Source organism: Manacus vitellinus, unplaced genomic scaffold (genome assembly GCF_001715985.3).
Source record: "Manacus vitellinus isolate BGI_N305 unplaced genomic scaffold, ASM171598v3 scaffold_118_pilon, whole genome shotgun sequence".
Classification (NCBI taxonomy): domain Eukaryota; kingdom Metazoa; phylum Chordata; class Aves; order Passeriformes; family Pipridae; genus Manacus; species Manacus vitellinus.
The window spans coordinates 111,153-124,571 of NW_021938885.1; the positions used below are offsets into that span (position 1 = coordinate 111,153).

At 52.9% G+C, this 13,419-nt stretch overlaps 1 protein-coding gene across 1 annotated transcript; it reads right to left on the bottom strand.

Annotated features, from left to right (window-relative positions):
• Positions 1–2: 2 nt before the first annotated feature.
• MPEG1 (macrophage expressed 1) lies at positions 3–1,825 on the bottom strand (the record flags this gene model as incomplete). Its single annotated transcript, XM_018089150.2, has 1 exon — positions 3–1,825. A coding segment is annotated over exon 1 (1,794 nt), but the record flags the coding sequence as incomplete, so codon positions are not given.
• Between the last annotated feature and the right edge of the window lie 11,594 nt (positions 1,826–13,419).

The following is a 13,419-nucleotide window of genomic DNA, read 5'->3' on the forward strand; positions in this document are numbered from 1 at the left end:
CGGGTGAAGGGGGGCAGGCGGGCCGGCGGCAGCGAGCCCCCCGTGAAGAGCCCGGCCCGGACGCAGAATTCCACCTGGCAGCTGTCGCTGATGAGCGCCAAGTGCTGGCTGAAGCCCGGGGGACAGACCTTGGCGTGGGGGTCCTCGGCGGTGCCCTGGTGCTGCCCGGCCAAGGGGTTCCCTGCCTGGCAGCTGAAGAAGCCCCCGAAGGGCACAGCGTGCTGGGCCCCCGCCTCGTAATCCCGGCTCACACACACTCTGAGCTCGCCAAAGAGCTTCAGGGGGAAGTACCCCGAGGGACAGGACTGGGCACCGGTGACGGGGTTGGCGCCATGGGTGCTGAACAGCCCCCCAAAGAGGTATCCCGAGCTCGGGGCCACCGTCCCATTGGTGGCGCACCAGTAGGCGCTGAACTGCACCCGGGAGAGCCAGAAGACGTCCTGGCACTTGCGGTGGCAGAAGATGCCCAGGACGCACTTGTTGTGGCACTCCAGGTGGCTGTGGCCCTCCTCCCGCTCCTGCACGCCCAGCAGCACCGGGGTGTAGGGGGCGGGGCAGGAGAACGCCCCGGTGAGTGGGTTCCTCTGCTCCAGCCCCTGGCACAGGGCACTGGTGTCGGGCCCGGCCAGCCCCACGCACTCCTGGAAGACTCCTCCGAAGGTGAAGTTGACCACGGCGCCCTTGCAGGAGCCGTCGTCAGTGTTGGCATGGAAGTTGAAGTTGGGCGAGGAGGCGTCGGTGCAGCCCGGGTAGGTGTTGAAGGTGTAGTAGCGGCGGATGGCCATCTCCACCCGCCGGGCCAGCCTCCTCACTGTCGGGGTGGGCAGCTCTGGCAGCACGCTGGGCTTGATGAAGTAGTACAGGGGCAGCCCTGAGCGGTCGAGAGCCACCAGCTGGTTTTGAATCCTCTCCTGCCAGGTCTTGAGGGTGATGCCCGGGTAAAAGGGGGTCCCGCCGACGCTCTCCACCCTGGAGTGGGTGCGGTTCTGCAGGTACTGCTTGGTGAAGCCAGAGCTGACGTCCAGGGTCTCCTGGGTTTCCGCGCTGACGATGCTGTGGAAGGCCGCGCCGGCCGAGGCGGTGACCGCGCTCCGTGAGCCCCAGCTGTCCTGCAGGAAGGTCACCTTGACCTGATCCTCCTGCACCAGGCTGGCTCCGGCGTCCACGGAGGTGACGGCATGGGTGCCGTAGTCGAGCACCAGCACCTCGGCCAGGAAATCGGCCATGCGTGTCTGGTTGTTCTCCAGGTGGCTGGCGATGGTCAGCAGCAGCTTCTTGAAGCTCGGGTCCAGGGCTGCCCCCGGGTCGACCTTGGCAGTGTAAACCAGGTTCCTGACCTGCACCCGGGTGGTCACGGCGTGGTCCTTCACGTGGTGGGTCTTGGTCCGGCAGAAGTCGTAGGAGAACTTACCGTTGATGGAGGAGAAGAGGGACAGTTCCAGGTTGATGGAGGCAGAGGTGAGGCTCCGATAATCTTTCCAGGACTCGATGATCTCAGAGTGGATGTCCAGGTTGCTCTGCTTGACAGGGATAGTGAAGATCTCATCCGGGATGATATAAGATCCGTCTTCTGTGGTCTTACACAGCGAGTAGCCCAGGTTGATGACTCTGCCCATATCCAAATTTCTGAGGTTATCCCAGCCCCCCCCTGGCAGCACCTCCAGACGTGAGAGATTCAGGGCCTTCCTGCACTCCAGAAACCCCAAAGAGGGGGAGAGCTCCTGGGGCTGCTCAACGCCTCTCACCCAAGCCGTGGGCACCCAGGCGAGCAAGACCCCCCAGAGCACCCATCCCATGGCTGAACTGGTGCAGAACCCTCCACCAGTCTGAGCGGGGAGGCGGGAGCTGGGGAAAGGGGCTGGCTGGGGGATAAACGAAAGGGAAAGGAGAAGTGAGAGCTGAGGCATGTGAGAAATGACAGTGGAACCGAGACAAGGGTGTGGGGAGCCGGAGGTTGAGGTGCACAGAGCTCGTTGCAAAAGCTCCCTTCCCATGAAAGCTGCTCTGCCATGGGTGGGACAGGGAGAAATCTGTCACTGCGCCCAGGGAATTTCACTGTGTAAAGCTCCCTCATCCAGTGCTTGGGTGACTCCCCCCTGCCCCTGGGTGGCCCCTGGTTCCTTGGTGCCAATGCAAGGGACCTGTCCCCAGCCCCACAGCCTTGGGGTCCAACCCTCATGGGATCTGGCCCTGGTCACACAGGCTTTGCTGCCGACTCCAAGGCTTTCCTTGGCAGCAAAGGCAAGGAGAGGAAGTGGAGAGGTGGTGCAGTATGGGGGACAGTGCAATGCTTGTCTCCCTTCTCTCTTGGGGAAGAGGCTGCACAAGACCCTGGGGCAGGCACCAGTGGTTCTGGAGGTCCCAGCCCATGGCACAGGTGTCTGGGCTCTCTGCAGCCTCCTCTATCCCATTCCTGTCCTTCCCCCAGAGTCTGCAGTGCTGGGGAAACCACCTCCTGCTCGGGAATGCTGAACCACAGGAACCTGGTGCCAGGGGCACTGCCCCAGCTCTGCCTGGGGATGCTGGTGAGTGGCTGGGCTCTGGTTTCAGCGGCACGGGGTACCTGCTGCACGTTTTGGGGAAGAAACAGTTGAAGCAGTTTGTGATGTGAAAGCCGTGACTCCTTCCACGTGGACGGGCTCACTTCCCCTGGTTTTGCTGGTTGGTTCCTCTTTCCAGGACAGTTCTGGCAAGGAGGAGGTTGAAGTCAGAGCTGTGATGGAGGTGGGGAGACCATAGATGCATCTCTCTTGGGCAGTGCTGCTGCCAGAGGTCCCTCTGAACTGTGTGACGGGCAAAAGCCCCCCATCCCTGGGGACATTCCCTGGGCTGTGGGGCAGCTGGATGGGAGCTGGGGTGGGACTCCAACTCCTTGGGGGGCTGCCCTGCCCTCCCTTGATTTTTCCTGCTTTTTCTGGGGGGATGTCCATGTATCAAGGGCTTTCTTGAAGCACTGAGTTGCTGGTCAGAGCAGCTGGACTCGTTTTGTGCCTTCTCTGGGGGTGGGGGAGTCTGGGGGCTGATGGTGTCACAGAGCAGGTGAGTGGAGGATGAGGGTGGTCATGTGGGTTCCCCCCCCAAAAAGGGAGGTGACAGGCCCAAAACGCCTGAAAATTCACATGGTGTGTGTGTGTGTAAAACACTGCAAACTGTAAAGTCCCTCATTTTTATATATACTGGGAAATAATATTAATGTATATATAAATTGATTTCAAAATAAACCCACATATCTGCTGTATTATAGACAGGATTTTGGACTATGAGAGGAACTCTGATTATGGATCTGTAGGGATTGAAAACACAAATAAAAGGGTTTGTGTACGTAAATAAAACAATAAAGGGCTCGGAAATGTAGGGGAAGGTGACCTGTAGGAAGGAACTGGGAACAGCTCTGCGTGTTCAGATGTTTGTTCTCTCTCCCCTCGCTGTGACTCCCCAAATCCGGGATCTGGGCCGGGATTTCAGGGGGGGCTCTTTAATTAACCCGCGGCGGCTCTTTGCGCTCAGGGCTGCCGTCTGCTGGGAACCCCCGGCACTGCAGCTCGGGAACGGGAGCGGGAAGGGAATGGGAGCGGGAATGGGAGCGGAATGGGAATGGGAGCGGAGACTGGGAGTGGGAATGGCACGGGAATGGGGGAGTGGGAGCGGCACTGGGAATGGGAACGGCCCTGGGAGCGGGAGCGGGAATGGGAGCGGGAGCGGGAACGGGACCGGGAATGGGAACGGGAATGGGAGCGGCACCGGGAACGGGAACAGCACCGGGAATTGGGAGCGGGAGCGGGACTGGGAATGGGAGCGGCACCGGGAATGGGAATGGGAGCGGGAATGGGAATGGGAGCAGCACCGAGAATGGGAGTGGGACCGGGAATGGGAATGGGAACAGGACTGGGAATGGGAGTGGGAGCGGGACTGGGAATGGGAGCGGCACCGGGAATGGGAGTGGGACTGGGAATGGGAGCGGCACCGGGAATGGGAACGGGAGCGGGAATGGGAACAGGACCGGGAATGGGAGCGGGAATGGGACGGGGAGCGGCACTGCCCGGGGATGAACCGAGCGGGGCTGCCCGGGCACGGAGCGGGGAGTACGGGGGGCTCGGTGTCTCGGCTGAGTCTCGGTGTCCCTGATGGGTCTCGGTGTCCCGGTGCAGGGATCGGTGTCCCGGAGGGATTCCCGGGAAGGTGGCGGCACCGGGAGCTGAGGGCTCGGGGCACCGGAGGCTCCGCTCGCCCACGCAGGTCCCGGGGCGTCACTGTCGGGGGGATTCTGTAGGGGACAAAGGGGACATGTTGGGGAGAGAGTGGACATTTTGGGGTAAGAATGAGGGAATCGGCGGTGGACAGGTAGGGAAAATCCCAGCCTGGATAAAATGGATTATAAAACCCACCTGGGAAATCAGAGCTGTTCCAGCAGCTTTCCTTCCCGTTGCTCCCCAGGTGCTTTCCTTATTTTCTGGTTTTCAGAAAGGAGCGTGGTTTGGGATGGCACGGCTGTGCAAAGCTGTCAGTTTTCCTTAACTGTGCAGAGATGTCAGGGTCTGGAAGGCACCCCCGTTTCCCTGGAGGAGGATTCCCTGGGGAATGCCGTTAGCTGGGATCTGGCTCCTGCAGACCCTCCCCGGATGAGCCTTGGTGGGCTCTGATCCTGAGCTGGTCCTTGCACCCTCCTCACTGACTCCAGGAGCTCCCAAAGCCACTCTCTGTACCTGCCCAGCTCTGTCAGATCCAATGGGCTCTCCGGGTGTTTTCTCTCCTGCTCCCATTGAAATTTCAGCCTTTTCAGGTGACTTACATCCCCACAAAAATCAAATTGAGTTCCCCCCAAAAATGCACCACAAAATCCATTTTTTTATCCTTTATCTCTCAAGTTTCCCCTCCAGTTTATTTCTCTCACTGCAACAATAATGAATATCACAGAAATAACAACGGGAGGGGGCAACAAATGGGATGTGACTGCAAATGCTGATTTTTGTCATTTGGGCAGGAACTGGTCAGTGTTCAAAATGTCCAGGCAGGAGCAATCTGAGCACAGCCACAGGGAGACCCAGGGACTGGTGAGTTCAGCTCCAATATTGAGCTTGGATCTCCGGTATTTCAGTCCATGGGAGTTACAGGATAAGGGATTACTCACTCACAGGCTGGAACATTCCCATAAATATTGTTCAAGCCACCCTGTTTCAGCTGCTCTGAGTGATTCACAGAGAAAGCGAAGGAGTGTTCTCCTCGTGGAATATCTGGAGTGGTTGTATCCGAGTCAGATCCCAGGGGGTTTTTCCTCTTATGTCGCAACAAATGGAAGATAATGAGAGAACTCCTGAGAAATCCATTTACCTCCCAGCTGGAGTAATTTCCTAGAAGGGAACCTGACTTGGAAGCAGCATTCCAAACTTTTTCCAAGTCTGTTTTATCTCCCAGGTGGAGATGCCTAAAGAAGCAGGGGTGGAGTGTTCCTGGCAAAAGAAGAGCAAAATTCACGGGTGGTAGAAGGCTTAAAATGGAGGTCTGAGTGGAGGTGCCTTTAGGACACTTCCAATTCCTCAGTGTCACTGGAATGTTGGAGTTATCCCTGGTCACACTAAAAGCAGGAGGAATCATTTTATCGTTATTTTGGGATGCACATTTTGTGTTTTCTCTCTTTTTCTGACACCGTAGGGTGAAGCAGCAATTTCCAGCCTTTCCAGTGCTGGTTTCTGGAAGAGTTTTGTTCGTAGCTGGTGAACAAGAAACAGTAATTTGCTTCCCCGTGGGTATTTGATAATTATCTTCATTTCATATTCCAGAGAAAATGTGCCAAGGAGTAAAGTGGGAGCCTCCCTGAGGGAAAACCTGCCCAGTCCCACACACAGGAGGCTCATTCCCTGCTGGAATCCCAGTCACAGCCCCCAGACAAACGTGCAGTTTAAGGTCCCGCAGCCTGACCAGGACAATCTCCTGCATCTGGACACGGAAAAGGAGTTTTCCATTGAGACAGTACCAGCCCAAGAGGATTGGAAAGCGATGCCATTATTTTTATGTTGGCACATGGAGGAAATTCACTGGAGCAGCCAACACTCCTCCACCTCCATGGACAGCCCTCTGGGTCTGGGATCTTGATTTGTGGGTGTGAAATCTCCTCCCAGAACCCTTGGAGGCTGTCCAAAGTCAAGGAACCTTCCGAGATGGGAAGAGTTGGAGCGAGTTGCTACGGGAAAAGAAAATGTTGTGTGGTAGGGGCTAAAAACTTTGTTCTTCCCTTGTCCTGTGCTCTGTGCTCGGTAACAGGTCAGCTCCAGAAATGTCCTGGGGACCTTGGAAAATGATCCCTGGTCTGCTGAAAAGTGGGAAAATCCCATTGGCAAAATGCAGCCCCCTGGGGGGTGTCAAAAAGAGGCAGGACCTGGGTGTGTGAGTGCCTGAGAAATAACGGAGAGACCAATGTATGATCATCCTGTGCCTCAGGGGACAGGGGAATTGGCTCCAGCGAGGCCGAGGATCAGGGCGGACTCTGCACAGGGGATAATTTCTGCTGCCGGACGGGGAAGGGCACCTTCGTCCCCACCCCCGGCATGGGGACGGAGTAACATCTGCCTGCAGCTGGCTGGAGTTCCCGTTGGCTCTGGGCTTTCTGTCCACGGGCCGGGGATCATGGCCAGAGTCCTTCAAACCTGGGCAACAGTGGCCTTCACACCATCCCCGCAGCCCGTCCAGGGCAGGCTGCTGTCCATCAGCAGGTGGCTATGGAAGTGATGGTGTTTAGGGAATGCTGATTGTATTTCCCAAACTTTGGCAACGCGGTCATTAAAAAGAGAAAATAACAAGTCTATGGAAATGCCCCGCACTTGGGAGCTTGCGGCGCTCTGGGTTAAATCTTGGCTCTCTAATGTTAAAACTGTGGGCGAGGGGCGGTGCCCGAGCAGGGCCAGCGGCGGCCGGACGGGGCCGGCCCGGGGGTCCCTCCCCGCCGGGGTCGCAAGCCGCGGAACCGCCCCCGCGGCACGCGCGGCCCCGCCCTCGACCCGCCCAGGGCGCCGCCCGGCTCGCGCCGGCCCCCGACCCCCGGCCCGCCCAATCCAGCCCTGCCCGCCCCAAAGAAGGCCGCTGTCCCGCAGGCCCCCGCTCCACTTGTCCCCGGGAGGAAGCTCCCGTCGGGCCGTGACCGCGGAGCCTCCCACCCGCCCCTTCCCCGGCCCAAGCAGCGGCCCCGCCGGGGCTGCGGCGGCGGCGGGAGCCGCGGCGAGGGAACGGGGGCGGGGGCCGCGCTGAGGGGCGGGGCGCGCTGAGGAACGGGGCCGGGGCCGCGCCGAGGGAACGGGGGCGGGGCCGCGCCGAGGGGCGGGACCGGGCCTGAGCGGCCGGGCGGGGCCGCAGGGCCCAGGCGGCTGGATTTGGGCGGAGGCGCTCGAGTGCTGAATTGGGCAGCGCTGCCGGCCCGCGCGGTATAAGGGCCGGCGGGCGGGTGCGGGGGCGGTTGTGTGTGAAGGCTGAAGGTGCGGCCCGCTTGCTCCCCGGGCTGAGGATGGGAGAGCCGCCTTGGCCGGCTCGGTTTGTGCACCGGGGCAGCCGGGGGCGTTTAGGGGCGCGTTGTGCTGGGCAGCGGGGGCCGGGTGAGCCCGTTACCTGCCGGGTGCCCCCGGGGCAGCCGTGGCAGGGCTGCGGGGCTGTTGCTCTCTGGGTGTCTCAGGGTTTGCCTCGGAATCCCAAAGCCTTTCCCCGTGCAGGGTTATGAGGCAAAGACTGGTCTTGGTTTCTCGGTGCTGCATTAATGCTTTTTGCTCCTTCTCTGTCCAGTTGTGCCCTCCCTGGGGCTCAGCTCAGGTCCGTGCCCAGCGGCTGGTGGAGTGTGGCGAGTTGTGCTTCCTGCCGGGCGGGAGCTGCCTTGGGAAGCTGCTCTGTCCCCACGGCTGGGCCGAGCCCGGGAGCTTGGACAGGGAAGGGCAGGGCCCGTCCTGCCGGTGAGAATTGGGTTTGGCTGGGGGAGGATGGAATAGAGCGTGTGCCTGTTAACTCCAAGGAGAGCCAACAGCTGGGAGAGACCCCAAGCAGGTTTGGTGCCATGAGAGCAGCTTCAAAAGACCTCGAGTGTTGGAGAAATGTCCAGGAGAACTGGTTCCTTTTTTGCAAGGAAGCAGTTTGCAAGGGCAGGGGGGTTGCTGTGCTCTCTAGCAAAAAAAGGTTTCCTTGCTCTCTCAGCAGGATGTCGAGTGCCACCGTGTCCCTGCAGTCACCCTTTCTCCTGTTGGGAGAGCACGAGGTGGATGGAGAGGATCCCCAGGCATCTGCAGGAACAAGGGACTTCGATGACTCCAACTTGCCTACTGCAGCTGTAGGATGGACTTTCAAGATACCATTGGGAATGTGCCAGCTCTCCTGCTGGAGTTTTTTTATGCTGTATTTGAACACAATGAGTAAAACTAAAGTCAGGTCTGTTCTGGAGTGTGTTACACTTGTCCTTCCCTCTGTTTATTTTCTGTTCTGGAAAGCACAGTCTGGGGTTCCTGGGCACTTCTTCTTGAATGATACTATGAAAATAATTTTGTACTGAAAGGGGACAGGAGTTTTCTGTGAAAGTTGAGATGTACAAGTAGGGCATGCGCAGACTGCTGCCATGAGGTAATGATCAGGCGGTGTTTGGCTGCCATTCAGGCATCACCTTATACTGCGTACTGGCCCCACGTAGTGTAATGTGGAACTGATAAAAATGGGGTGTCAGAGCTGCTGAGTTGAGCGATACTCATCCTACCACCGAGACTGTGTTGCTCCGCGGGGACGCCCGCTAAGCATGGGTACCGACCAGCTGCTGCAGATCGTGACAGCCCTGGCCTGTCTGTGTGGGTAAGCACAGTTTTTGATAGGAAGCAACTGAGAGAACAAACTTTTTAATATCCTTTTAGTGTTCCTTTAATTCCCCTTTTATGTTTATACTATTTTTCCTTTAGTTTCCCCTTTTACTAACCAATATCGTGTTATCTATAATACTGTGTTAAGATCCTTATTTTGTTTTCCCCTTTTTCACTAGTTAATACTGTATTAAATGCCTTTTTTAGTTTTTGATTCCTCTTGCTAAGTTTATTACTAGTATTATTCTCACTGTAATAAAAGATATTTTGTGTGCTTGAGTATTTTTGGCACTTGTCTTTATTCCGGACATGTATCCGAACGTACTGCTACATAAATTGGCGTAGTAGGCAGGATACATGGAGGAATAAGCAGTGCCCCAGGGAATTCGTTGGTGGAGTGCTCAGCTGACGTGTCCCTGTGTATTGGTGGGAGATCTTCAGGTGGAGTGCACAGCCTGGAGAGCCGCGTCCCCGTGTGTGTTGTGTAAAAGGGAGATTCTCAGGTGGAGAGCATAGCCTGGGAAGCCGCGTCCCTGTGTGTGTGGTGAACTCTGTGTGGGTGCCGTGAGTGCCAGTGTCTGGGTTCATATCTTATAATTGTTTTGTTTTAAAGTGGTTTTTGTTGTTCTTGTTGATTAAGTTACTATATGGGTGGCAATGCTTGTGTTTTATATGCTTTGTTTGTTTTTTGCATATGGGAGGTAGTTCTGAGCAATTAATTGTGAGTATACCACACTTCTTGAGACCTAGAATTAAGATTTGTCCTTTTTTGCAACTGTTGTTTATATGTACAACTTTGTTGTATTAATTGTAATAAATATATCTTGGGACGTAGAGGCAGCCAGGAGATAAGGCTAGATCGGACTTTAAATTTTTATTGTATTTGGTGTGGAGCGAATCAAAGCCTAGAAGATACCCAGTGGATTAGGTTTTATTGTTGTTTCACTCATAGATATGTCTTTCTGAGGATTCAGAGTTACTGTAGAGTGTGTATTTTGTGGTTGGTATATAAAGATTTTAGATTTGATGTGTATGTGTAGTTAGGCTTGTTTGTGATGTAAGAGCCATAGCTTGTGGATTGGTGTGTCTCATTGTGTTTAGCTTAAAAATTGAGAATCTTTTGTCATTGTTCTGTTAGTGAGAACATTAGTAGATTAAGATGAAAAAGTGGTTAGGAGGGTCAGCCGCAGGCGGCAATGAACCTAAGAAAGCTCCTCCCCGTGAATTAATAGAATTGGGGCAGGAGCCATAGATTACTTTGTAGAATAAGTGGGAAGCATGTACAAAGATTCCTCTTGAATATTGGGGGCAGCAGACCCCGATGGAGGTATTGCAATACTGGGAGCAGTTTACCCCTACTACTAAATCAAGCAGTCATCTGGAACAGGCTGGACGAATGGGGGGTGCACTGCTTACTGCATACAAGTTAACTGTGGAAAAATGCAAAAAACTGCAGGAGTAGCTGAATGCTCTAAGAGCCACTCAGCTGGTACAATGCCAGACTTTACTTGACCTTCAGGTCGAAAAGAACAGGGTAGAAGATAAATGTGTTACTTTAGCTGAGAAATATGCTGTGAGAACTGTTCGGCGCAGACAAAGGAAAATAGACCCAAGTGATCGGGGACCAGGGGTGCGAGCTATAATCACTTCCCCTGATTGAGATCCAGAGAAGTGGGATAGTAACATATAGAGTAGTAGTGATGATTCTGATGAGGACGATTTTATAGAAAATTCAGAGAAGTTATCAACATCAGATGAGTTGGCACACAGAGCAAGGGGCTGACTCTGTGATAATAGACGATGTTGATGCCACGAAGTTTTTAGGGTTAACTAATGATGTATATGTACAAAATGCCCTTCGGCGTTTAAGACGAACACCAGGAGTTGATAGAACTTTGGTTTCAGTTATTGCTGAAGGTCTCAGTGACCGTTTTACTAATGATGGATCATGGCAGGATGGAAGTTCATCCTGGGTAACTCTGCATCAAGCAATCAAAATATTAAAGGGGGAAGGGATGAAAATAGCTATTGAGCTGCAAAGCCCTGAACTTTACATGCAACAGCCTTTAATTCCAGTAATGCGAAACAAATTGTTAGAAGGCTGTCCTGTACCCTGGAAACCATACATTATTCCACTGTTAGTGTCTAACTCAGGGGCACCCATAGAAGAGATCATAGAGAGGTTGCAGCAACTTGGTGACCTTCCAGGCCTCCCACCCACAGAACAAAACCTTAACTTGATACTGTTGTAATGAGGAGGGGTAATATGATACCTCAAGTAAATATTAAGTTGTTAGTATTTGGAAGGGGGGAGTTGTTTGTGTTTTGTCTCCCACAGGACCCTGCTGGCTTCCAGCATGTTTGATGAAACCTTATCATGAGCGGCAAGAATTCTGGACAGAGATCAGTGAATGCTGAGCAGCACAAGACCAGCCCGAATATCACATGGAAGAAAAACATATCCTAAATATAATTAATTGTGTCTACTAACTTTTGCTAACTGGTGTAATGACTCAGTTATCGTGTACCTGTCTCTCGTGTGTCTTGTCCACACCTGATGTTGTGATTTATGTAATGAACAATGTCCTGGCCAGAGGCTGGGAGGCTATAGCTACCAAAGCCATGATTACTCCTGCATTAACCTATTCAGTGCAGGTCATGTATCTTGAATAACAAGATGGATTGGTTATTCTTTCCTGCATAGCAAGTCTCGTGTCCCAATAGATCCCTGGATCTACTGCTCCAGAGATAAGAAGGTTTATATTTCTTAGATGAGTTGCACCAACAATCTGTATGCTTCGTTTTGTATTACTGGTAAGCAACAATCAGAATTGGAATATTATTCCTGAACAGTGTGCTCCAAGTTGTTCTGGCAGCAGTGTTAAAGGTAAAGGCTAAAGCTAAGCCCTGGCTTCAAGAAGTGAAGGACATATGTGATGCCGTGTGCAGAGGGACTGCAATTGTACTTGGTTTTGTCTCCTGGGATGGGGCAGACGTGCCATTAAGGGGGGAAAGAAGACAATAGAAAACTATAAAACTTGTAACATCCTGAAGCCTAATGGTCATCACTGTATAGAATGATCTGTTTCTGTGCTATTCATGCCACACCAATGATGTTTGTGAAGATCAGGCAGAACGGTGTGGTTTGGGAATTCTAAATCAGACACTGATTGTTTTGCAGTGCTCATATTTGTATGTGTTTCATCCCGGTAGTGTTACAGCAGGTGGCAAGAATTATTTGGAATCAACAAATGACAGAAACCTTTTGGCTTACGAGTCTATACAAGAATATATGTGATTGTGAAATAACCATGTGTGAGGTGCTGGGCCTCGCAGAAGAAAAGCTTATGTTGAAAAGCTGGTTGGTAAGACTGCAAATGAAGGACTGATGTTTGTGGACCTCCCTATGGGCTCTGGCTCGCATCATGTTTACAATTTTCTTATGATGAACTGGTAATATTCTAGTTAAGTACAGAAATGATTTCACACTCAATGGTATAGTTAATATGAAGATGGATAAAATTCTTTTATAGCATGGAGGCAAGAGATAACCTGTACTATCACTCCATGAGGTGAAGGGGGATTGACTGCAGTCAGGGGTAAACTGGGGCAGGACGGTTTGCTCCCGATGAGGCCTGGAATCTGTACAGAGAGTGCAAGCTTTCTGTGGGAGCGGTTGGTGAGACCAGGATGTTGTCTGGTGTTGCATCAAACTCCAGATATACATTGCCTGTGATGGCTCCTAACAGGCCTATAAATGTGTGACTGGCAGTCAACCACTTCATACTATAAAAGATGAATCCAGACTATAAAATTCTGAAATGAGAAGTTCTGTTGTACTAGACTTTATATTTTGCAGAAATTCCTGAGATTCATTGTGTTGTCCGGGCCCATACGATTGGACACACCTGTTCACCTGTCTAAACTTAAAAACTAAGTCTGCCAACCGGGAAAAGATTATCTCAAGTACTGTTGACTCCAAGTAAATGACCACTGTAATCCACTTAGATCTCCTCACTGGGGATGGACATGATTATATTATTGTCTGTATTTTCACTGTTACTCAGTTGTTATGTTGTTTACATTTTTAGAAATGGCACTTCATTGATATGCTGTTTGAGTCATTCACCAGTGTCATGGTCCAACCATGGACCACGGGGTGGGATGGAATCCAACAGCCCCCAGGAGCTGGTTTCTCCCCTGAGGGTGCAGAGCAGCAGGGCCTTTTCCAGACCCAACTGTACCTTCCAGAAAGATATCAACCATACTTTACTTCTTTGCTGACTTCTGTTTTAGATGTCAATGTGTGGACCACCCTGGCCAACATGACGAAGATGGACGTGATATGTGTGTCCATGGTAACTCCCACGAGTCCTTTTCGCACCTGTCTGGTTGGAGTACCCATTGATAACTACTGGTGGGGAACTCTATATAATGAGACCGTGTTAGCAAACTGCAGACATCGAGGAACTCAACAACCTCTTTGGTGGTGCCAGGCATCGTGGCAAGTTAAAAGCAGAAAAGACGCTACTTGGTATACTAAGTCTTTAGCATACATGCATAATTTTCCTGCTTTACCCATTCAACCACAAGAGCTGGACATTTT